A 23,238-nucleotide genomic window follows, 5' to 3' on the forward strand; every position below is an offset into this window, starting at 1 on the left:
ATGAGCCGAAGGTGTCTGGTCTGTTTGAGCTCACGTGTTTTGGACAGATTTTTCTGTTTTCTCAGGTCCTCCTTAAAACCATTTGACCCCTGAACTCATTCTCTCGTCCTGTCTGTCTTCTCTGAGGAATGCACATGCAACAGCAGCAGAAGCAGCAGCAGAAGAAGGGAGGAGGAGGGTGGGGGTGGTTGGAACGAGGAGCACCAGAGAGCAGGCAAAGATAATGAATTTCAAGTTGATTTAGTAAACAGTGGCATCAGCTTTAAAACCACATGACATTTTCCAGCTGTGCGGTCCATGCTTATTATGTATATATTTTTACACAGATCTGTCAGTGCTGCCTTAAAATGTCCGACACCAGGAATGCAAACAGCAGGGCCATTCTTGTTTATGCCTTGCATTGTGGCCACTGCGGGCACTGGCTGAGCTCGTGGTGTAACGGGCCCACATGTGCCTGGAATGGGGAGCCTGACTATCTGCGACGGTGCAGTTATTCCTTTATTATTAACACGTTTCTTTTCCCTGTTTCTGTCTGTTGTGCTCAGCCCAACGCTCCTCCAGATGTCTGCAGTTCGCCTCGTCCTCTCCGTCACACTCGCACGCTCTTCACATGTGTGTTTCATGTGCTTGCATGCAGCATTTGTGTGCTGCTGCCCGGTGTCACAGCACAGTTGATCAGTGTGATTGATGGACGAGGCGGCCCTGCAGGACCTCTGTGTTGTATATGCAGAATATCTGGGGACCCTAACATGGTGTCACACCCACTGCTATGTATTTGAACAAGGTAAAACAAATGTGTTTTAGTCCCAGCAGCTCAGAAAACGGCTCCACTCAGTGAAAAATAATAGTAAAATGAAACGATCTGTCTGCAGTTTAGTGCATCGTATTCTAATTTAAACCATTTGTGTGTGCTTTTTCAGAATGATTCTCTGGATTTCACCCCAAATAAATAATGATTATTTTAGCTTTAACTGACTCTTTTCTTTTTCTTTCTCTTTTACATGATGCAACCCTCTTGTAATGTTTAGGACCAGCAGTTTCACGGTGAAGTGGCTGCATTACAGCCCGGCCGCTCTGCTGCTGCACAAATGTTAGGTGATTGCCATGACACTCCGGTTCCCAGAGTAAACCCCCCCCAGCACTTTTCAGGCAAAACAAGTTGCAGTTTCATTTTACTGTTGTGTCACTGGAGGGAAGAGAAATGAGAGGGAAAATGAAAGAAGCCTGGGTCACTGGTTTCATTCTGCCCTCTGTCACCTCCAGACTTTACAGCTGCAGGCCTGCTGATGAACATCTCACAGGGGGGGGTGTGGGGAACACCTATTTCTGCTGCTGGACCTCCTTCTGTCACAGCTACAGGATTTAAAATGTGTCAGCAGTGTCCCTGGCCTTTCTCTTTTTAAAGGCTGCTTTTCTGCATGTGAGCTGTTGGTTCCGTTTGTGTTCACCTTCACGGTGTAAAGACCATAAAGGCCATCTCTGCCCGTGTTAGTCAGACAGCCTCCATTAAATCGGAGGAAAGCCTCGTTGTTCCTTTGAACTGATCGGATTTGCGGGAGCAGCGCAGGAATGCGTTCGCTGCGGAGCGTGCGGGACGGGGAGGAATGCCTGGGCCACGCCCCCTTCCCCTTCCCCCGGCCGTCCAATCAGGGCGCGCGGACGGTTTCCAGGCGCCCCGCGGAGTCCCGGCCGGAGAAAAACAAAACCCCGCACGGCGGAAAAACTCCCGCTTTTCCCGCAACATCCCGCAGGATTCGGGCTCTCTCCGTCGGGTCCGGGTCCGGGCGGCGGCTGCGGGTGTTTCCCCCGGCTCCGGGCGTCCTCCCGGGCGGTGTTGTTTATCCGTAGTAAGGGGGGGCCTTGAAACCGGCCGCCCTTGCCCCATTTCCTCGGTTGTTTTCCTCCGCTCGGCCGGAGAGGCTCCATGTTGTCGCCGCCGCCGGAGCTGGACGCTGGCTGGGCGGCTCTCACCTCCGACAGCGGCCGAAAACCCGACAGCACGGAGCGGACACACGGCGAAACACAAACACACCCCCGTTTTTCCAGGCGCCTCCGCCGCTTCCTCTGACCGCGAAGAGCAGAAGAAGGAGCGGGTAAAGGAGCAGGAAGGACCGGGAAGCCCGCGGCGGACGGCCGCTCAGCTCGGTGAATTTTCGGGTCCACTCGTCCGGAGAAGCCAATGAGGGATGCCCGGCGGAGCTCGGCGAAAGGATTTGAGGATTTTGAGGGCTCCGTGATTGTCAGATGGAAAGTTCTGTTATCACCCAAGTGCAGAAAGAAGACGTTCAAGTGTCGCCGAAAACAGGTGAGGGGGGCCGGGGAGGCGCACCGCGGAGCCCCGCTGACATGCAGCTCCCCCCCGGGAGGCTCCGGGAGGCTCCGGGCTGCCCGCTTTATCCTCTCAATCATGGTCGGTGTGGTGGCTCCTTTTCTCTTTTTCCTCATGTTTTATTCACAACAAACTCAAAATATTCAAAATATTCATAATGATGGTGATCAGTTGTTTTATTGTGGTTTGTTTTTCCTTCAGTGATCAGTTCAATCAGAAATATGACACCTGATCATTATTATTATTATTATTATTGTTATTATTGTTGTTGTTGTTGTTGGGCCTCTCTTCTGCAGTTAATTACTTTGTGTTGGCTCTAACTTCAGTCTCCATTAAACACCATCCAGAGCTTAGCTTTTGTTGATCCTGTTTTTGTGTCTCTCACTTTTTTTTGTGCTGCTGTGCTGTTATTGTGTAAATCTTTGTCGCTTCATAATAACATGTGGTGTTGTGATTATCACTGAGCTCCCCCTCAGTGCAGCCGTGTATTTAAAGTCTATCAGGTTCCAGCTTGTTTGGCACCATCCATCCATCCATCCATCCATCCATCCATCCATCCATCCACCCATCCATCAGGCACAACATGAGGACCGTCCATCACCACAGCAAACACTCTGCAAACAGGCCTGTTGTGTTCATTTTGTACAACTGCAGTGTGGTGGTGTGTTTATATTTTGGTCACAGGTCAGTTGCCCATTTGTGGATTGAAGGAGGAGAAGATTGCTGCAGAAGATTGTGTGTGTGTGTGGTTTGTGTTAGATATTGGACCGTCCCCAGTTCTGCGGTAAACCCTGGTGGGTATTAAAGGTTATTATAGGTGTGAAGGGGCCCGGAGAGGCTGTGGGCTAACAGTAGGGCTGTATAGAGGCACCAGGTGCTGCGGTACTGACAGCGGAATGCACAAACACACCCCTCTGCACACGCCCCATTGTAGCGCCGTTTCAAAGATTTCGTTGTTGTGCGGGTTTTCTTTGGCCTTGCTCATTGATTCTGTGTAGATTCTGGTTGTTAACATGCTGCACAGTGTCATTTTCTTAATTAAAAAAAATACATTTTGCTTTTTGTGTTGGGAAAAACTATTCTCGAGCGTCTTTTTATGATATTTTTATTTATATTTGAATATTTTGGGTTTAAATGAAATATTGCATTGTGGCTTTGTCAGTGCTTCAGTGATGAACCTCTTTCGGATTAATCTGCTGTTATTTTTCCTCCCTCCTCAGTGGTGGGGGGGTTTAATGCATGTGTTATGTCATACATGGCCGATATTTCTTCCTGTGGGAAATCAATAGGCTGACTGGCACTCAAGATTCACATCCAGCATCTCATGTGGACTGAGTTAAACAGCCGTCTTCATTGGTTTTAGACTAATAGATGTAAATTACCCCAAAACCCAAAGCTCCGCTGTCCTTTTGTCCCTTTTAGCGTGGAGTTGTGTAACATGGTCACAATTGTGCGGCTCTGAGGGGTCAGCAGGGATGTGTAAATCCCAGAGAAAGCAGTTGGTTGGCACACTTCTGGCTGTTTACCAACACTCCCTCCTTCCAGCAGGAGCCGAGTGTGTTTATGAAACTGTGATGGGACTCCATCGACGGATATAAATTCAAGCAAGTCCTCACACGAAAAACGCCAGAAGGGACTTGTGAGAAATCCCCACCTGAGTCCTGTGTGTGGTGAGGACAGCTGTCGTTCCAGTGGCTGATCAAAGACCTGAGCCGAGCGCTGAGGTGTGACTCCCTGTCCGCCGGCCTGGCTGCTCTGGAAGGTCTGGAGCCTTTAAAATGGTTGGAATGTTTTCTGTCGAAGGTACTGCTGAAAAGTGTGGCTTTTCCCGCCCTCTGTGATTATATAACATGTACCAGCCATTTCCAGCAGCAGCAGCAGAGGCAGGCGCATTAAAAACAGACTCGGTCATACGTGCAGGCGGACGGATGGATGGATGGATGGATGGATGGATGGATGGTGGACTCTGATTCTCCAACTCTTACTGTTTGTTTTGTTCGTGGAGAGAGAGGGGGAAAGTGTCCCTGTTGACGACATGCTGCTCATGAAGGTCTCTCTGTCTGCTGAACAGGCCAGGTGAGCCGGTCTGCCCTGAAACAGCCTCGGAGCTGTAACATCTTCAAAGCGCTCTTCTGTTGCTTCCAAGCTCAGGATGGCCCTAAACCGCCACCACCGCTGCCGCCACCTTCCCAGCAGGCCTTGCTGGATTCACAGGAAAATGGGATGGTTGTCAAGGTAACACTACTCTTATTCTAGCCACATTTCACACCAGTTAAAAAAACAAACCAAAACAATTTGAAGACTTCGGCTCAGTCCTGCCTTTATTTTTGTTTATTTAAGATTTTTACTTCCTCGAAGCGCCCACAGTCGCTGCTCGCCATAAAAGAGGAGGTGTTTGAATAGGTTGGCCATCTGCGTGATCAACACACTGCTGTAAAAATGTGCTTATTACATGCTGTGCACTAAAACCTCTGCTGCACCTGCTCTGAACATCTTGAAAGCTCCACCGCAACTGTCTGCGGATATGGAGTCATTTTGATCTTCACACTTGATCCTCCAAGGAAGATAAGAATGACAAAGGGGCCGTCAGTCCTTCAGGCAGATGGCCAGAGCGATGAATGAATGAATGAATGAATGAATGAATGAATGCTGTGGCTCATAATTGCTGAGGTGGAGAGGGGAAAAAAGCCCAGAGGGTGACTGGCAAACGCCGTCAGCCTGATTAGAGCCACATAAGGGGCATTTTAATGAGAAGCCCTGTTTGTTCACACTGAGGAGTGTCCTCCAGCATCTGTAGGGCCTGCTTATTGTCTGGCAGGCTCCCACCAAAATGAAACTGAATTAAAGTTGGGGGGGGGGGAGGAGAAAAGATTGCTGTTGCTCAAGGATGCCATTTCTCCTCAGTCTTAATGTTCCCTCCTCAACGGATAAGTGATTTCTGTTATGTAATACATTAATAATTAATTTCAGTCCGACTGCTCATAATGAGCTGAGAAACAAAATTAACACAGGGGGGAAAACTAGGTATCTGAATATTAGATTATATCAGCCTAATTTGTTTTCCCTGCAGGTGAATGCCTGTAGAGTTTAATAAGAAATATAACGATGGGCCACAAATATGCTAATTCTGAAGATACACACCGTGAAAAGGCTGTAATATATAACCATTATCACACACACACACACTCTTCTGAAACTGGATCTAGTTTCCCAAAAGTGACTATTCATTTTTATCGCTGTGCTTTTGGGACAAATCGTGTTCATCAGTCAAATGTGAAATGATATGTGTTGTTAACCAGACACAGAAATCAGATTGTTGGTGTGTGTCCTCAGCAGTGTGAAGGCAGCCTCCTGCCTGAGGTGAAGGCCCAGGACCAGGGGAAGATATGCGTGGTCATAGACCTGGACGAGACTCTGGTCCACAGCTCGTTCAAGGTACTGCAGCCATTTTTCACCAAGTTTTAAAAGATGCTCATGTAGCTGAAAATACAGTTCAGGTTCTGCCGTGCTGTTTCTTGTTTCCACCCAGATGTGTTGTATGTGGCGTTAAAAGCAGCGTTCAGAGGTCTGTCTCTGAGTGCTGGCTGTTCAGCTGTTATGTAATGCCATGTGAATGTACACAGCTCGGCTCATGTGAATGAGCATGCCAACCATCTCCCTCTGTGTCCCCCCCAGCCTATTAGTAATGCAGACTTCATCGTGCCTGTGGAGATAGAGGGGACCACACACCAGGTAAACTGCTGTGTGTGTATGGGGTGGGGGTTGTGTTTGTGTGTGTATGTTGATGTGTTTGCAGTGGTTGCTGAGCTGAAAAGGGATTGGTCTTGTAACTGATCAGCCAGGTTTTTCAGCGACGGGTGCACAGAGCCCTCTACTGGCCAGATGTTTAAAAAAAAAAAAAGGAGGACGGGATGAAAATGAGTCATTTCAGCTCAGCTCAGCCAACATTTCATCTATAAGTGACACAGAATCAATGTTTCTCTGAATAATATGTGCTGAGCTCTGGACCGTGTGTAGAGACATGTGATTCCCAGGACTCCTCTGTGGGCCTCTGCCTGGTTCAAGTAATCCAGGATAGGCTGGTTAACAGTGGCACGGCCTATTCTTGATTACTTGTTTCAGGAGCTGGCCATTAGCAGCACATGATGGAGAAAAAGATCAACTCCAGAGAAGTGACAGTTGAACAGGTCTGCAGGGCAAACTGCTGGCTGACGCTCTGTTTGTTTTCCAGGTGTATGTGCTGAAGAGGCCGTACGTGGATGAGTTCCTGCAGAGAATGGGAGAGTTGTTTGAATGTGTGCTGTTTACAGCCAGTCTCGCTAAGGTACACCCAAACAGAAACCAAGTTCATATTTTATCAAGCACCAAGTGCCCGTTGTCTGATTTGTTGGATGTTGTTCTGCTTTTTCTGCCTTTTTAGTTCCTTTGCCTTTTAGTGTGAGAGAAGCTGCTCGACGCCCTGTTAGTCACCACAGCTGACAACATTCCTCACATTTTAATGAAACCAGAGTTTCTGTCTGTGCTCGGTTGCACCTGCTCTTCATGAGTCCAGGCTTTTAGTCTGAACGGGGGTCAACACAAAGCAGAGAACTACCCTTTATTAGACTAAAATAGGCAGCGCCACACACCAGAGTTCCACCAGAGCCACCGAGCTCAAGTTAGTCTGCAATCATATGAAACGGCACTGCGCTTAAAAAGCTGTTCAATTTCTGAAATACATTAAAGGGAAAAACAAGTCGTTTTTTCCTGCTGTAGCTCCGATTCAGTCTTGTTTCCCACTGAATCATTCTAACTGAGCACACAAATTTCTGCTTCAGATTTAAATGAAACCAAGTAGACGTGTTTGTGACGCTGCAGTGGCTTCTCTTCGTCTCAGTGGTCGGATTCATGAACAGCTGGTGCAGCTTGTTCCAGATTCAGATGTAACTTTAGATATTAGAAAATGCTTTAGTTCCACCTTACACATCCCTGCTTCCCCCCCCCCCGTCAGTATGCAGACCCAGTGACCGACCTGCTGGATCAGTGTGGTGTTTTCCGGGCTCGGTTGTTCCGGGAGTCTTGTGTGTTCCATCAGGGCTGCTACGTCAAAGATTTGAGCCGCCTGGGCCGCGATCTCCACAAAACCCTGATCCTGGACAATTCTCCTGCCTCCTACATCTTCCACCCCAACAATGCTGTGAGTCTCGACCCACTATGTCCACTCAGTCCACGATGACGTACTGTGTCAAAAAATGCATCGTTCAGAAGATAAAGCTCCAGCTCATGGAGGTCTGGGAACCTTCAGCCTTGATGGCATAATAAGTTTAGCTCACACAAAGTAATGAATCATAATTCAAACAAATTGTAGTGATTTATAGTTTTAATAGCTGGAAAATTTATAAAATTAGCAGAATTGGTTTTTGATGTTTCAAGTAACATTTTTAGGAGCCAAAAATATCAAAATCTCATTTTGGAAGCGCATTCCTCACCTTGTTCCTCATTAGGGCTGCAATAAATAGACTAATTATATATAATCATGTCATATGTAAAATTAATTTGTCAGAGTTTAAAATGATGTGATGAAACATTTTGATTTGGCTGAACCTGCTTTTGTATCTGACAAAGAAAAGCAACAAATCTTCTGCTGGAAGGAGATCCTTTAGGCCATTTGTTCCCTTAAAATGATTGTTAGATGATCATCATGACATCATACAGATACAGATTTATAGAAATGTATTCTGCACACTACAGTTACAGTAGATTTGTTTGCCAATCTGGCTCGTGGATAAGATTCCCTTTGTGCTCTGCAGGTTCCTGTGGTGTCATGGTTTGATGACGTGGAAGACGCTGAGCTGCTCAATCTTCTGCCTGTGTTTGAAGAACTCAGTCAAGCCGACGACGTTTACGCCCGGCTGGACCAGCTTCGTGGACATTAAGCTCTCAGCGGAGCTCCGGTTTGAAACCTCTTCAGCTACAGTAGAACCGTATGTTGAGATTAGATCCCTGGGTCTCCAGATGTTGTTCTCCTCGCCTTCGCACAAAATCCTCTGTTTAGAAAAGTGCACTAGCATTGGATTGAGGAAATTCCACATGTGCAAAACACAATCTTCACCTCAAACTAAACGTTAGATTTGAGGTCTTTCCTGTGAGCCTCAGTTCTTACAATGACAACCACTATCTGAAAGCTCCACACGAAGGAGCAGGAGACGACAGCCAAAGCGGTCCCACCACAGTCACTCCAGTTAGTATGAATCAGAAAGGGTTCTTTTGCCAAAGCAGAAGCCTGCCTGCCCTGACTTGACTTTTGGACATTGTGGATTTTCTTTAATTATTGTGCCTTTAAGGAACAATGGGGAAAAAACAGAGAACATCAGCTCTTTTTTTAAATTTCCGCCAGATTTTATACATTTATCGATTTCTTTTTCTAGGTTGTTTTATAAGGAAATCTATTTTTAAACGGTGAACATGGTTCTTCTATGCAACCCAGCTCTGTAACGACATGAACATTACCTCTGAAGTAGACAGTCAATAATTGCATTCAGCACATGTAAACACAACTGCAGCCTTATTTACCACGAACATCAAAACAAAAGTGTGCTTGACTGATTTGTATTCTAAAAATAATTTCTACAAAAAACTGTAAATGTACATTTAGCGGACAACTTGATATGATTCCTTCAGTTAGCAGTCAAATCAACAGCGCAAAGTCTTTGATGGATCAGCTGAGAGCAGACACACTGGAATATCTTGGCACATAGGAAATGAAACGCCACACTTTTCAGTTAGGGTTTGATAATAGTTGATTTATAACTACGTGTTTCTTGTGTTACTATGACAAACAACTTGCACTTGTTTTTTATTGACAGTGCTGAAAGAAAAAACTGTGCCTTTGAAAATTCGGACAGAGAAGGGTGTTCTACCTGAGCGGAGATTTGTAGGCCTACACACTCTGATGTGTCATGCTGAGCGTGAGAAAACACTGTCAAGAGCAAGTGTAATGCCATGTGGCTGTGGTACTTGCAGTGCAACACTTGAAAATATCAAATAATTTTTTTTCAACATGTATAACTTTTTTTTTTTTTTTTTTATATTTATTGGCCATAAAACTGTATTGTCCGGTGTTTCTTAATGCTTAACGTTTTGTATCGTAGTCCATTTGCCAACTTGAAGGCTGGCCTTGTGTTTGACTGTTTTCTCTGTGCCTCAATCAGAAACACTTTGCATCAGTAAATCAAAAAGAATTTAGCAGTTAAATTAAATCATACATGTAAATCTGAGATTCAATCATACAAGTCACTTTTTCTTCATCGGAGATTCATTCCAGTATATACTTTGTGGGGTTTTGTTTCCTGGGTTGTGCGTTTTGTCTTTTTTTTTTTTTTTTTTTTTAAATGATGTTTAAAGCCTGATGCAATTATTGCCTGCATGTTAGCTAGTTAAAATATGACAATGAGAATTTAACAGTTGTGATGACCAAAAGTACTTGTTTAGACAGTCACAATTTGTCTTTGTGTATCAGAATAAATCCAAAATTCATTTTGTCTACCTGATCTGACCAAAACTAAAAATACAAGGTGCTGCCAATTTTTATTTTGAAATAAAAATTGGTTATATTTTACTGCTTTGTGTGTATTTTTTTACCACCAGACGCAAACAGACTCTTTTCATCAACGCTTTGAAAGAATCAAACTTCATTTGCTGTACATCCTTTTATACCAAAGACCAAATAACGTGATTTCTTAATTATACATTTAACAGCTCTATTAACAGCTCAGGGTTACGCCTTATTGAAAAATATTTAATAAACTGATGTTGAACAATGTAAATATTTAAAAAACAGATTTTTTTGTATGTTAAAAATCACTACTCACACAGTGTTATGCTAAAAATACATTTGTCCGACATATTTAATGGACATTTTTTAACAATCTAGAGGTGTGAAATGTTGATAAGTAGACTTAGTGAAATATTGTAATTTCAAATAGTTGAGTACTTTCATTTTATTTCATTCGTTGCATAAATATTACTTTTATTTTTTAAAACAGAAATATCAAATACAGTTGTTCTAATTTATGGCAGATCTGACTTCTAATATCCATAAATTATATTTATATTCTGGTATTTCTGCTTTTAGTTGAATGAAAATACTAATTAAAAAAAAGAGAGTACTAATTTAACAGGCAACAACCAAAACTGTAAATCTAGATTGCTGCATCCATGTGAAAGGAATTTTTGTACAACAAAAACATCCATTACTGTGGAAGTCTTTTGTAAAATTACAGTATCAACAAAATGTACATTTATAAGAGGTAGAAAGTGTTATTCTGCAGAAAGTGATTCAGTTCACGAGTCATATAAATACTGAGTTACTTTTATTTTTGTATTTATTTCCACTTCTCTCATTGTGTCCATCTGTAAAGCCCCGATTATATTTCTAAAAATAATCTAATTAACAGGAAATCATTGTTGGTTTTTATTTAAAATGACTTGATCAGAAATGTTTAAATGTATGTTTTATATTTGTTAAATAAATCACTTCATAAAAAATTATTTTCCTAGCAAAGTAATAAAAATATTTGCTCAGATTGCTTTTACATTGTGAAACAGAATAAAACATTTTTTGAAAATAAATGACTAAATAAAGTGTAAGTGTGCATTATTTACTCTCCATCATTACTTGTTTTAAAACGACATTTCATTAAAAACATTTCAACAGTTTCTGGGAGCAGCTGAATTTAACGGGCGGCCATTTTAGGTGAACCGGGGCCGTTTCACTGTGACACCAGGAAGTTCCTTTCAAAATAAACTGGATCTAAAACGGCAGCTAATGGCTGCCCGACAAAAACAAACACATCAGATTTAAAATGAAGTGATTATAAAACAGAGAAGTCCTTCATCAAGTCCGCGGGGTTAAATTTAGATTGATGATTTAGATAATATTAACAACGTTACATGGCCATAAACACCGGAATGGTTATTCTTATTATGTAGATGTGTGTTTAAACTCACTTAAAACACTTTTGTGTTTTGTTTGGCAAAGAAATGGGATTAACCTTCAAAACAACAAATTAGTATCAAGAAACGCCAGTAGATTCAGATTATGTTCTTAAGGAATGCAGTAAAGCTGTCTGATGTGGACCAGCTGGAACATTAATTATGTGTTCTTATTAGATATTTTATTTTATGAAAATAAAACAACAAAATTGTATTTTGTAAAAAGTACAATTTGTGTTTTTTTTTTAAATATTTTTTCCAACCAGTCTCCATCTGAAAAAAAAAAAACGCTTAAACTTATTTATTTACTGTTATTATTATTATTATTATTAATTAATTTATTATTTCATGAACAAACAAACGAATCTGAAGAGCGCTTCCGGTTCGGCATTTTCTGGGCGTTTCCATGGTGACGTCAGCGGGCCGCTGGATCTGACACGTACTGTTCTATTAACGCCACAAAAATCTGAAAGTCGGACAGTGAAACCGTCCGGAGCCGAAAATCACCGACAGGTTGGTGAATTCCAGTTTTACATTTTCGTCCGAAAGCTGTCGGTGTCGGTAATAACGGCGAATAACGGGATTTACCGGAGAGCCGTGCGTCGAGTGTTGACAGCCATTAGCTTAGCTTAGCTTAGCTTAGCTCAGCTCAGCTCCACAGGCCTGTTGTTATTTAAAGCTAACTGGCTAACACTGTTAGCTGTCGGCGTGACAGCCTGCTGCACCATAAATATATATATATTTGTTATTTTGCCAAAAGGCCAGCTGATGCCTCTGTGATGTCACCTTTTATTTCTAACAACATCATTCAGCTCCAGAACGAACCGAGTGCCGATTTAACATTTAGCTGTGACCTGTTGTGTAACTGGAAATAACTAATCCGAGTTCAGATCATTGATTGTGTTTGTGAACTGAAGAGTGGGCATCTTTTAACAAACTAACTTTGTGTGTAGTGAACCTGCAGCTGTTACAGGCAGAGTAAAAAGCAGATACTGGTTATAAATAGGAGGACGTGGCTTAATTAAATGTGCAGATACTGCAGAATCTGGACTTGAAGTGAAATCCCTCCATTCAGAATATCACAGAAGTGACTGTAGAAATAACTGCTTAGTAATATTTACTGTGTGTGTTGGCTCATTCATATTTATGGTCACCTCTCAGGTGGTTTCAGATCACTTGAAACTGCTCAGTGTGAAATATTTAACTGTAAAATACATCTGTTAATATTCACCTCTGGAATAATAATTTCAGTCAGTTCTCAGTCAAATATAACGAATTAAACCACTATGATTTGTTCAAGAATGGTCTATTAATGATGAGTGAGGCAAACAAATAAGAAATCTAACTTCTGAATGTCCAAAGCTGCGACTCAGTAATAGTTTTTGTTTCCTCAGATTTCTTTTCCTGGTCTCATCATGAACGTGTTCGACCGCAACATCAACTTCGACGCCATCTTCAAATTCTCCCAAATGTACGTAAGCGTGCGGCAGACTATGTGATGAATGTCAGTTATGCATTTCGTCTGCTTCGTCACAGTTCACGTTAATCTTGTCCTGCAGATCTCACTCGACTCAGCTGCACTTGAAGAATGTCTACTCCAGCCTGGCAGTTTGCATGTTTGTGGCTGCAGCTGGTTCCTACGTCCATGTTGTCACCCGCCTGTTTCAGGTAACGCTGATGAGATACACCAGCATAAATGATGTTATATGTGTGTGGATATAATATACTTGTTGCACTGATCTCTTTTCAGCTGAGGCAGTAAAAGAAGTCATAATGCAAAATAACGTACAAACAAAAAACTACCAAATGTAACATAACATGCACTTTAAGTTAGTTTAAAACTGCCGATATTCTTCACACAGTAAAATGAAGAATATTGGGGATTTCTGTGTTTAATGTTGAAGTCAAAGTAGTTTTGTTGTTGTCCCAGGAGAGTTAGTAAATTATGTAAACGGCAGCCAGGTAAAGAAGTGAAGACGGCTCATTTTTATTTCAGAAAAGTAAATCTATATTTTCAATGAGTGGTGGATGAAGCAGAAGTTGTTTATCAGGAGCAGCAGTAGCAGGTGTGATATTAAAATCAGAGTGACTGATGGTGAAGATGAGAAGAGAACAGAACTTGATTCATCCTGAAGCCGTGTAAGCACACACAGCGTTGCTGCTCCTGTTCACCTGTCCCCTCGTTCTCAGGGGGGGGTCCTGTCAGTGCTCGGCTCCTTGGGGTTGATGTTCTGGCTGGCGATGACACCACACAACTCTGAGACAGAGAGGAAGAGGCTGGCCATCCTCGCAGGCTTTGCCTTCCTCACAGGTATAGTGATGATCCTTGAAAATCAAAATGAGCTGCAGCTCTGTTAGTCTGCTCATATCCCGCCTCTCTCTCTCTCCAGGTGTCGGCCTCGGCCCCACACTGGACTTTGTCATCGCGGTCAATCCGAGGTACGCTGTGATGACGCAGCATCTCCTGAACTCCAGCGATAGAACATTTACAGAGAACTTATTTTGTTCTGGTTTGTTTCTCAGCATCATCGTGACGGCTTTCATGGGAACCACTGTGATTTTCATCTGCTTCACTCTCAGCGCTCTCTACGCCAAACGCAGGAGCTACCTGTTCCTCGGAGGTAACATTTTAAATGGAGACGTTTACAGAAAATGGTCCGGTGGGGAGACTCAGCAGAATCTGGCATATAAGAGAATGAATGAGGTTGTTGTTCTTCTCAGGCACACTGATGTCCGGCCTCTCCCTCCTTTTCCTGATGTCTGTGATGAACATGTTCTTCGGCTCTCTGATGCTCTTTAAGGTCAGATTTCTGACGAAAGCAGGATCGGCTGTCGCTCTGAGATGACATCCTTTAATTCTGTCTCCGTCTTCTCCGACAGGCCCACATGTACCTCGGCCTGCTCATCATGTGTGGCTTCGTGCTGTTTGACACTCAGCTCATCATCGAGAAAGCGGAGAACGGAGACAAAGACTACGTCTGGTGAGGATTTATTGTTCGCTCATAACCAAATAGGATGCAAATCCACCATCCCAGAGTGACGCTACAGCCGAGCTTCCCTTCCTCCAAACCCCTTTGGATGAAATGTTTCAGAGGTTACATGAGTTCAGATGATAAATGGACTTTGACTGACAGCCTGTAAAGGTGGTGAATGATTTCTAGTGGCGCTTTAACAAACAATGATTGTGACACAATGTTTGTTCTTTAGGCACTGTGTGGACCTTTTCCTTGACTTCATCACCATCTTCAGGAAACTGATGGTCATTCTGGCCCTGAACGATAAGGTACAGAGATACAACTGTCTTCATTTGACTGAAATAGTTTGATTTGTTTTTCAGATGAGTTGGTCGTAACTTTTTTATTACTGATTTTCCTTTTTTCAGGAGAAGAAGAAGGAAAAGAAGTAAAGAGAAGCTGAAATTAAAGAAAACCTAATCTGTCGGAAAAGGCACAATTTGCAGCGCACTTGGTGCTTTTCACTTTCTGTCTTCATCTCTTGAATTAACTCCTCTGTGGTCTTATAATATTGAAATTCCTTTGATTTGTTCTTGAAACGTAGAACCAGGTTTGAATGTAAGTTCATGGTTCACTAATCCTGATCTGAGTGGAGTGGACTGAAGCTGCAGCGATCAGTCCGGCCTGTAGAGGGAAACGTGTGCTTTTTTATATCACTGTTATTTAGTGCCATAAATTAATTCCACTTTAGGCTCTCTTTAGTGAGTTGTGAGCTTCTGAGGACGATCGTTGTTTCATTTGAAGTTATATAATCACTTTCTGTTGATTTGCTTATTTATAGTTTTCCTCCGTACTTCCCTTCAGTCGATGATTCTGACAGCAGATCCCCTTTTCTCCTTTATTATTATTACTGTCTTCATCATGAATGACAAACTCAGCCGATTTACAGGAGCCGTTGGTCCATTTAAAGCAAAAAAACAACAACAAACTGTTAAATTCTTGGAGCGACTCCCGTAAACTTCCCCAAATATCTGTTGTCTAGAAATCAGTTTGCCAAATGAGCTGAAATTAACTTTAAATTTGGCACCAATGTTTGTTTTTTTTCTGAAAGTGTAAACTGTGAAGAATTTATTTTATGGATGTAAAACTGAAACTAATGATTTGATACATTTGCTCAAATAAATGTGTTGAACGTATGAAAGAAAGGTGAAGCCCTGAAGTCTCTAAATGTCCTTCCTAGTTGTCACTTCCTGTTTCCTGCTGCTACGCGAAAAAAACGACCAGTGAAAAAAGTCAAAGCACGATGAATGAAAGTTCAAAGACTCATTCATTTAAAATGTTCTCGGACTTTTCTTCCTGAATAATGATGAACAGAGCTGTGACGTCATCATGTCCATGTTTACGTTCATCAGATAGTGAAAGAAACAAACACTAGCTGATGCTTTCATCCAAAGCTTCCAACGGGCCCAAATCTGTAGTCTAAAAAAAGACAAAGTCTAAAAAGAAATGGAAAGATTTTAATTAGAAAGTTGAAAAACGGCAGTCGGTACAGAGACCTCTATCGGCTAAAGAACGAACAGCAACAGAGAAGTCGAAATACAACAAATGAAGAGAATCTACTAAGCCAGGAAAACGGCAAACTTCACATATTACCGAAAGAAAGATGGATGCCGATGATGTACATTAAAATAAATAAATAATAGAAATACATACTCATCGAATAGTGTAGCCATTTCTCTTATCTATGTTATTATTGCTGGTATATATTACCTTTAAATGTATTATGATTTAAAACGGACATTTTCTGACAACCGTCTTCGGTCTCAAAACAATATCGACATGATCAATAAAATCGTTTATACATTTAAAATTGTGATGCATGAAATTTAATTAAGAATCACAGACATGAACATTCGTTGTTTTTTGTTTTTTTTTTGAAGGAGCTCCATGCCCCCCCCTCCAAATACAGAGTGTGATGAAGTGAATCAACAGTCAGTCAAAGAAACAAGCGTCCTGTCCCGTTTACAGTCACAGAGACGATTCCAGTCTGCTGACAATCTGATTGTGAAAAAGTCTGTGGCTTTTGGCTTCATGTTTGTCCGAGAATCCTGAGGAGAAAAGTCTTACCGATCCAACTTTCCAGTTCCAAAACAGAAACAGCTTCTTCCTCCTCACAGGAACAGCCGGATCAGCCCTGGCTGCCGCAGGAGGACAGGCTGTCGTACAGGGAGTCGCTCAGGGACTCGGGGGTCTCCAGGACCTGGGGCCGGCTCGGGGACAGGGCTTCCTCCGGACGCTCCCTCAGCAGCTCCAGCCCCGCCTCCCGGCTCATCTCGGGGACGCTGGGAGCACGCGTCTTGCCCCTGCGGCTCCCCCCCGACTGGGACGGCACCGGCAGGCTGCCCGGGTCCACCACCCGGCTGGGGGAGGGCCCGCCGGCCTTCACGCTCTGGGAGGACGCAGAGGGGGGGGGACAGTTTAGGTCGAGCGTTTGAGCTTATGAAACGCCTTCAGGTGCAAAAAGACACAGAAGGAGGAAACAGAATCATCCCAGTTCAGCTGATGAATTATTTCTGAAATTACATTAAACATTTTCTGTTTTTGACCGACTTTTCATACACGAGAAATACATAAAAAAAACTATTCTTGTTGTTAATTTCTGAAAAAATAATAATTCAACCAGATGTTTTCAGTCCGTACCCCTCTGAACGGAGAGCCGAAGGTCACGGCCTCCTCCTCTTCCTCCTCCACCGCCAGGTAGACCTCAGCAGGTCCTGCCGGGGTCTTCAGGTTGGGGAAGGTCCAGGTCTTGGACCGAGGAGAGAACATGTTGGGCCCGTGAGTCTCTTTGTCTGAAGACGGAGAGAGTGAAGTTAGACTCAGCTGCTTCTTTCAGCAGCTTGTTGTGTGTCTGTTGTGCGTCTGTTGGCACCTTCTCTGATGACGCCGGCCGTGCTTCTTCCCTCCAACATGGCGCCGTACTGGATGGTGGGAATCAGCTGTTTGTGTGGCGCGTAGCACTCGTCCTGTGACGTCAGCTCTCTGTCCAGAGTGCGAGCCCGGCGGCCGGCCCGGCCCGGCGAACCCGACGAGTGATGCTCGGCCCCGGTCCTGGTCTTGGACAGGCCCCGTCCTGCCGCTCCGCTGCTGCAGTCGGGCAGCGGGAAGGTCCCGATGCCGCTGTCCAGAGTGTAGGTGGACGCACCTGAACCTGAGCAGGAGACAGGAAACACAAAGAAGGTAATTGATTTAAGGCGGTATGACGGTTCAAAGGATCAGGTCCTCCTTTAATTCTTCTCTTCTTACCTGCGAAGTGTTGTGAATGAACGGAATCTACCAAGTTTTCATCTGACGTGATTTTTCCGATTCTGTCTGATCCCTGTAACAACAGACGGAGTGAGTGAACTGAAATTCAGCCAGCTGAGAGGCAGCTAACTGCTCCTGACGAATCAGTCATCACGGGGACGAACCTTCTCCAGGTCGTGACTGATGATGTCACTCTGCTGAGCGAACACCGGTTTGGCCGTCTTACAGTCAAAGGAGAGTCGGCGCTGCGGCACGTTGATCATTTCCTTCCCATCCACCCTGAGGACACAAACAGAGAGGAAGGGTTTGGGCTTCTTTTTACTTCAGAGAAAATGTAGTCATGTGAACCTGAGTCATTTTTCCATGTCTGCATGCTTTAAATGACAAAGTGTGTTATCTCTGCATCAACAGGAAGCAGAAAACAGGCCGAGCAGAGACGGTCGACATCAAAGTCGGCCTGTCGTTATATCGGTTGGTGGTCGGCGCTGATAAGAGCCAATCAGGAAGCGACTCAGGAGAAAGTAGCAAACAGGAAGTGAAACCAGCGTAGAACAACAACATGGCTGCACTTGTGCAGTTTGTGTAGGTTGTGGTTCAGAACACAGCACCATCTAAGTTCTGGCCCTCACCTGTTCAGCAGCTGCTGCATGAAGTTGTCTGAGCGCGCTCCACGGTACATGACCGCCAGCTGACCCTGAGCTTGGTCCATCACCACCTCGCAGGAGTGACCCCTGCCTGACCTCTCCACGTACGCCCGCTCCTCCTCCAGTGCCCGCCGCAGCCCCTCCGCCTTCTCCATCAGCGTGGAGATGTTCAGGCCCTCCACGCCTTCTTTACACCTGGTGGCCATCTTCACGGAGTCCCTGCCGACGGACGGGATGTTGATCTTCCACTCCTTCTTCTCGTCCTTGGCTTTGGTGGCGTCCGTCTTGCGGCTCAGCGCGGGCAGCTTGCTCTTCTTCAGGCCGAACCAGCTGGCAATGCCGTTGGAGGTCTTCTGCTTGACCTCGCCGCTCTGACCTCCTCTGTCCTGCTCCTGAAGCTTCAGCACGTTCTCCTCGATTCCCTTCATCACCTTCTGCTCAATGGCGGACTGCGGGCTCGGCGCCGGCTGGGGAAGCTTCTCCACCTCAGATGTCGGAGGCCTCGGAGGGGGCGGTGGGAGGCTGTCTCCGTACATCGGATTCTTCTTTCCCTTCCCGCTGATCTTGGTCCGCTCCTCTGACTTGGACGAGTAACGTGGTGTCTCCGAGGGCTTTCCTCTGTGGACGGACGGACCCTGGCAGGGTTTGGACGGAGACTTTGGAGGGATCTTGTTGGGGCTGCTGCTGCTGTGAGGACCCGGTTTAAGGTTATAGGCCAGATTCAGGGAGCCGGGACACTTGATGTTGTTTCGTAGAACCTGCGGTGCATCTGCGTTTGGTGACGGCAGCCCGATTTTGCTCCTGGAGCCTTCTGGCTTGATGACACACAGTTCTTGTTTGACAGCGGCTCCTCCGGATGACGGTGCCTTTATGGCCTGTTCGTACATCTGAGACGACGCTGGATACTTCAAACCGCCACCGCTCCCTTTGGGTTTGCTGTCCAGAGAGTCAGTGTACTTGGAATGTCTCTGCTCCTCCTTATGGAGCTCGCCGGGTCTCTCCACTGTCTTACTCCTTTCCTCCCCGAAGGGGCCGTCACTGGCCGGGTCCGCGGGCCGGAGCCCGACCTGCAAATCCTCGGAGCTCCTCAGTTTGCCCAGAGCGGCCAGCCGGTCTTTGAAGGCGTGGTGACTGGAGTCGGCCTGGGATCTTGCCGCTCCAGTCGTAGGCCTCTTTGGGATGGAAGAGGACTCGGTCCGCCTGGTTGTAGGTGGAGGCGGTGCCTGAGTCACCTCAGAGCTCTGCGCCGCGACCTCCCGTACGTCTGCTTCCTGTTTGTCTCGGACTCGGGAATAGTTGGCTCGGCCCTGAGCTTTACTGAGGGCGGACGTGTTGGGCAGACTGTGATGGTTCACCCAGACCGGACTGTCTGAGTCCTCCTCATCGTCTGACGTGGACTCTGACGTTGAAGATGACGACTGCTTCCGTTGGGGAGCCGGATTCAGCACGCTCTCTGGCAGCGATTTCACCAGCTTCCTCTCGCCCCCGTTGGCCTTCGTTTGTGCCGGGAGGGTGGTTCTTTTCTCGTGGGCTGGGGTCGACTCGTCCTCTCTGGAGTTGGTTAAATCGCAGACGTTCTCATAATGTGGAACTCTCTGGGAAACTTTGGGGGAGGAAGAGGAGGCGGAGGGAGGAGAGTCCGTCTTGGAGCCTTTAGGCGCAGAGAGGCTGCTGTAGCTTATTTCCTTAACAGGCAGCGAGCATACGTCTTCGGGCTGCGGGGGAGAGGTTGGCGCCGAGTGCGTGGCAGGGTAGGACTCCGACCTGGAGGGCGGGGGAGGGGGCTGCCTGCACCGCTCCGTGGTGGTGGCTCTTCGTGTGGGAACAGGAGAGTGGTACACCTCGTAGTTGTTGGTGCGACAGGGGATCCTGGAGTTGCGGGTGAGCTGGGGGCTCAGACGGACAGCAGAGGGGGGGGCCTGAGACTTCTCCCCAATCGAGGGGATCTTCAGAAACTTGAGCAGTTTGGACGGCGAGCTGATGGCAGCGGTCTTGACGTCGCTGAGGCAGGAGGAGCTGGGGCTAACCGAGGCACTGGCTCTCACAGAGGAGGCCTCCTGGTCTGCAGCGTCTTTCTCAGAGGCAGACGAGGGGTCATCCAACACGCCGTCAGCGCCGTTGTGGACGCCGTCGCTCGTCTCCTGGTCACAGTGGGAGAGCTCAATCGCAGAGCCAGGACAGAAACCGCTGAGCTCGTCAGGGGCGACGGCGTTGAGACGACCCTCCGGATCGTCCTGCTCGGCTCCCGTCGCCTCCAGGCTCTGGTCGGCCGCGGCGCCCGCCGGTTGCTGGTGAGCTTCATTCTTGGTGCTCTGTTTTGACGGAACAGACTCAGTTCTGCTCTTAATGTGACATTCGCTCGTAGCAGCTGCGGGACCTACATGGCTCTGGGTGGCCGGGCCGGCTTTGGAGTGACTACAGACATGGCCGCATGGCTTCGGAGGACTGTCCGGGCTCCGCTTGCAGTGTAAACAGCAGGTGTTCCCGCCTTCGCACTTCACCGCCCCGTCACCGTTGACGTGCTGGTGCGTGTCGGCGTCTGAGCAGGAGCAGTGGCAGTGTGTGTGGTGCGTTTTGCACTGTAGGGGCAGGGGGTCTGCGGTGGCCAAGACGGCCTCCGTGGACATGAGGACCTGGCTGTAGTCGCAGAAAGACAAGCCGGCAGTGGACGGGTGGAACTTGAGCGGGTCCGTCTCCTCCATCTTGCGCAGGACCTCCAGGATGTGTGCTTTCTTCTTGAAGAATGGCGACAGGGCCTCCATGGAGGCGGCCGGACCGCGGGGGCCCGGGGAGGCGTGTTGTGTGCGGTAGCCGTTTCCCTTCGGACAGAAAAAATCAACACAACACACATTCAGAGATCGGAGCCCGTCAGGACCTTTAAGGGTGTCGTACAGGAAATGAGATCAGCAGCAGGAGGAGTTTAAGAACAATGGCAGAACTTTACTGTGATAATCACCTTGGCTTGTGCTTCAGTCTGTGCAGGCTCCACCTGTTTGGCAGGGTCATTGTGCAGCTGTGTATTGTAGTCTGGGAGGGGTCCTGCATGGACCTGTAAGAGGACACTCATGAGCCAGTGATGACACCGAAAACACTGCAGGCCATTAAAGACAATCAGGACAGCTGCTGGAACAATATGGAGCCGAGCGCCGCTGAGTTTGGAGGAACAAACCTTTTCTGTGTTAATGTAGAATCGTGTTCTGGACCTTTACACCTTCATCATCTAATCTCATGACTTCTCTTCTATCACCTTTATTTCTCTCTGATGTTTTTATCTAGTTTAAAGGGACTTTTCATTTGACTTCATTGTGTTGTTATTGTGTTTCCCTCTTTGTGCCCCCTCCTCCGGGGCAGATTAAGGGGAAGTGGGCTCACCTGGTAATGAGCGGTGGGGTGGTTGGGCAGTTTCTGCTGAAAGAGCTCACACAGCGCTCGGTTCTGTCGCTCCAGGTCGAACACCAACATCTTCAGCTTGATGCACTCCTCCCTCAGATCCTGCTCAGACACAGAGGAGGCGGAGACGTGAGGACCCGACCTCGGTACAGTCAGGAAATCAGGAGGCAGGAAGAATGTTTATATCGTGTTACCTTCTGATTGAGCAGAGCTTGGACCACGTGGTTGGCCACCTGACGGAGGAAGAGAACTTTTCACACATCGGGGGACTTCTCTGGATTTATACATTTGTTTTTCAGAGAATTTCTCCTGAACAACATGAACTCACCTCATCCAGACATCGTTCATAAGCTTCCCTCTGACTCTCGTTCGCCAACATCAGAGCAGAGTTTTCTGCCTGCGAAGAAAAGTCGGTCACCTGGTTGCGATTTTAATGCAAAGCTGTGGACGTTAGTTTGTCCTCTCACCTCCAGCTCCCTCAGCCGGTCCATCAGCTCGCTGCTGTTGTCCTCCAGGTACGACTCCACGTCTGCCTCCTCGCCCTCCTCGTCCGAGCCGAAGTCCTCGTCGCACATTCTCTGTTCCGTCTCGTCGGACATTGTTCTCATCTGCAACACAACGGTCAAACTGTCAGAGTCTCTGCAGACAGATTGTGAAGCCTCAGCTGGTGGAGGAGAAACAAAGTCTATAGAATCTTCCTTAATTTCTGCAAAGCCACAACCGTTTGTTTCTCTAACTGTGATACTGACGTGACTGTTTATCCAGATCACCGTGAACGCATCAACTGCAACTGCAAATGAAATATTAAATAAATTAGAAGTCCATTCTGACTGACTGAGACACTTTTTCTTTGCTGAAATAAAAAACAGAGCACTTTCACAGCATTTATCCTCCATGTCCACAGCTGCTCTGCAGAAATCCCCAAAACAGCAACTGTTATGAATGAGTGGTTTCATTAAAGCCAAGCAGATAAACTCAGTCGCATTAAACAGGGAAGAGCAGCACATCCTCACATTTTAGAGGAAGGCTGAGGTGGATATTTGACATATTTGCTCCATAGCTGTCTAAATCCATTACCAAATTAGTTTGGCAGATTGTTTTGTGATGAGTGGAGCAATTGTCCAACCCTGGATGACTCTGAACTCCTCTGGTCCTGAGGAAGACGTTGACGTTATCAACACTCGGCTCTGTTTCCTTCATCTGACGGGCAGAAGATTCCCTTTCAACACCACGTCAAAATACAAAATGTCTCGTCCATCCTGCATACTTTCTGAGACATTTCCCTGCTTCAGGTCTGAAGCTCTGTAAACATCACCCTGAGCTCACAGGCGGTCGGAGCCTGAAGAGCAAGGCGACGGGCTGAAGAGAGAGAGAGTGTGTGTGTGTGTGTGTGTGTGTGTGTGTGTGTGTTTAGCTCTGAAGGGAAGGTAGTTTGTCAATGTGGACACAGATCCAACTGTCACATCCTAAAGACATTAGCGCCAATGAGATGAACCTGATTCGGTGGCCAGCAGCCAATCAGGAACTGGCACAGTTTCCAGCAGGGTTAAACCCAGTGTGGACACACACACACACACACACACACACACAGTGTGTTAGTGCTGTCGTTTGTCTTTAACTTTACACACTGATGGACGTTGGT

The 23,238-nt window shown here is 46.2% G+C and overlaps 3 protein-coding genes across 7 annotated transcripts in view; 2 read left to right on the plus strand and 1 right to left on the minus strand.

Annotated features, from left to right (window-relative positions):
* Positions 1-1,674: 1,674 nt before the first annotated feature.
* On the plus strand, positions 1,675-10,856 carry ctdsp2 (CTD (carboxy-terminal domain, RNA polymerase II, polypeptide A) small phosphatase 2). Of its 2 annotated transcripts, none has more exons than XM_029506592.1 (7): positions 1,675-2,305; positions 4,401-4,564; positions 5,666-5,764; positions 6,005-6,061; positions 6,561-6,653; positions 7,320-7,505; positions 8,119-10,856. In XM_029506592.1, exons 1-7 carry the CDS (start codon positions 2,245-2,247, stop codon positions 8,242-8,244), a joined length of 786 nt encoding a protein of 261 aa, XP_029362452.1. In that variant the 5' UTR covers positions 1,675-2,244; the 3' UTR covers positions 8,245-10,856. The 2 variants fall into 2 exon arrangements, with proteins under 2 accessions (XP_029362452.1, XP_029362451.1); XM_029506591.1 differs by having other exon boundaries at positions 5,663-5,764; positions 8,119-10,855.
* An 849-nt stretch (positions 10,857-11,705) lies between these two features.
* Positions 11,706-15,452, plus strand: tmbim6 (transmembrane BAX inhibitor motif containing 6). Its single transcript, XM_029506800.1, has 10 exons — positions 11,706-11,815; positions 12,697-12,773; positions 12,862-12,970; positions 13,493-13,613; positions 13,693-13,741; positions 13,826-13,923; positions 14,024-14,103; positions 14,183-14,283; positions 14,510-14,585; positions 14,685-15,452. The coding sequence occupies exons 2-10, from the start codon at positions 12,718-12,720 to the stop codon at positions 14,706-14,708; spliced, it is 714 nt and encodes a 237-aa protein (XP_029362660.1). The 5' UTR covers positions 11,706-11,815; positions 12,697-12,717; the 3' UTR covers positions 14,709-15,452.
* Positions 15,453-15,729: 277 nt separating this feature from the next.
* nckap5l (NCK-associated protein 5-like) overlaps positions 15,730-23,238 on the minus strand; it is a 25,591-nt gene continuing 18,082 nt past the window's right edge. For 3 of the 4 annotated variants that reach the window (XM_029506798.1, XM_029506796.1, XM_029506797.1), the window contains 11 exons: positions 22,064-22,204; positions 21,925-21,993; positions 21,791-21,829; positions 21,579-21,698; positions 21,163-21,255; positions 18,192-21,025; positions 17,727-17,841; positions 17,563-17,635; positions 17,189-17,467; positions 16,957-17,108; positions 15,730-16,705 (listed from right to left, as the gene is read on the minus strand). In XM_029506798.1, the coding sequence (XP_029362658.1) occupies positions 16,445-16,705; positions 16,957-17,108; positions 17,189-17,467; positions 17,563-17,635; positions 17,727-17,841; positions 18,192-21,025; positions 21,163-21,255; positions 21,579-21,698; positions 21,791-21,829; positions 21,925-21,993; positions 22,064-22,204 (4,176 nt within the window). In that variant the 3' untranslated portion in view covers positions 15,730-16,444. Of the gene's footprint in view, positions 16,765-16,956; positions 17,109-17,188; positions 17,468-17,562; positions 17,636-17,726; positions 17,842-18,191; positions 21,026-21,162; positions 21,256-21,578; positions 21,699-21,790; positions 21,830-21,924; positions 21,994-22,063; positions 22,205-23,238 lie in introns of all 4 variants that reach the window. The other variant, XM_029506799.1, reaches the window with a different exon arrangement.

Source organism: Echeneis naucrates, chromosome 7 (assembly GCF_900963305.1).
Source record: "Echeneis naucrates chromosome 7, fEcheNa1.1, whole genome shotgun sequence".
Taxonomy (NCBI): Eukaryota; Metazoa; Chordata; class Actinopteri; order Carangiformes; family Echeneidae; genus Echeneis; species Echeneis naucrates.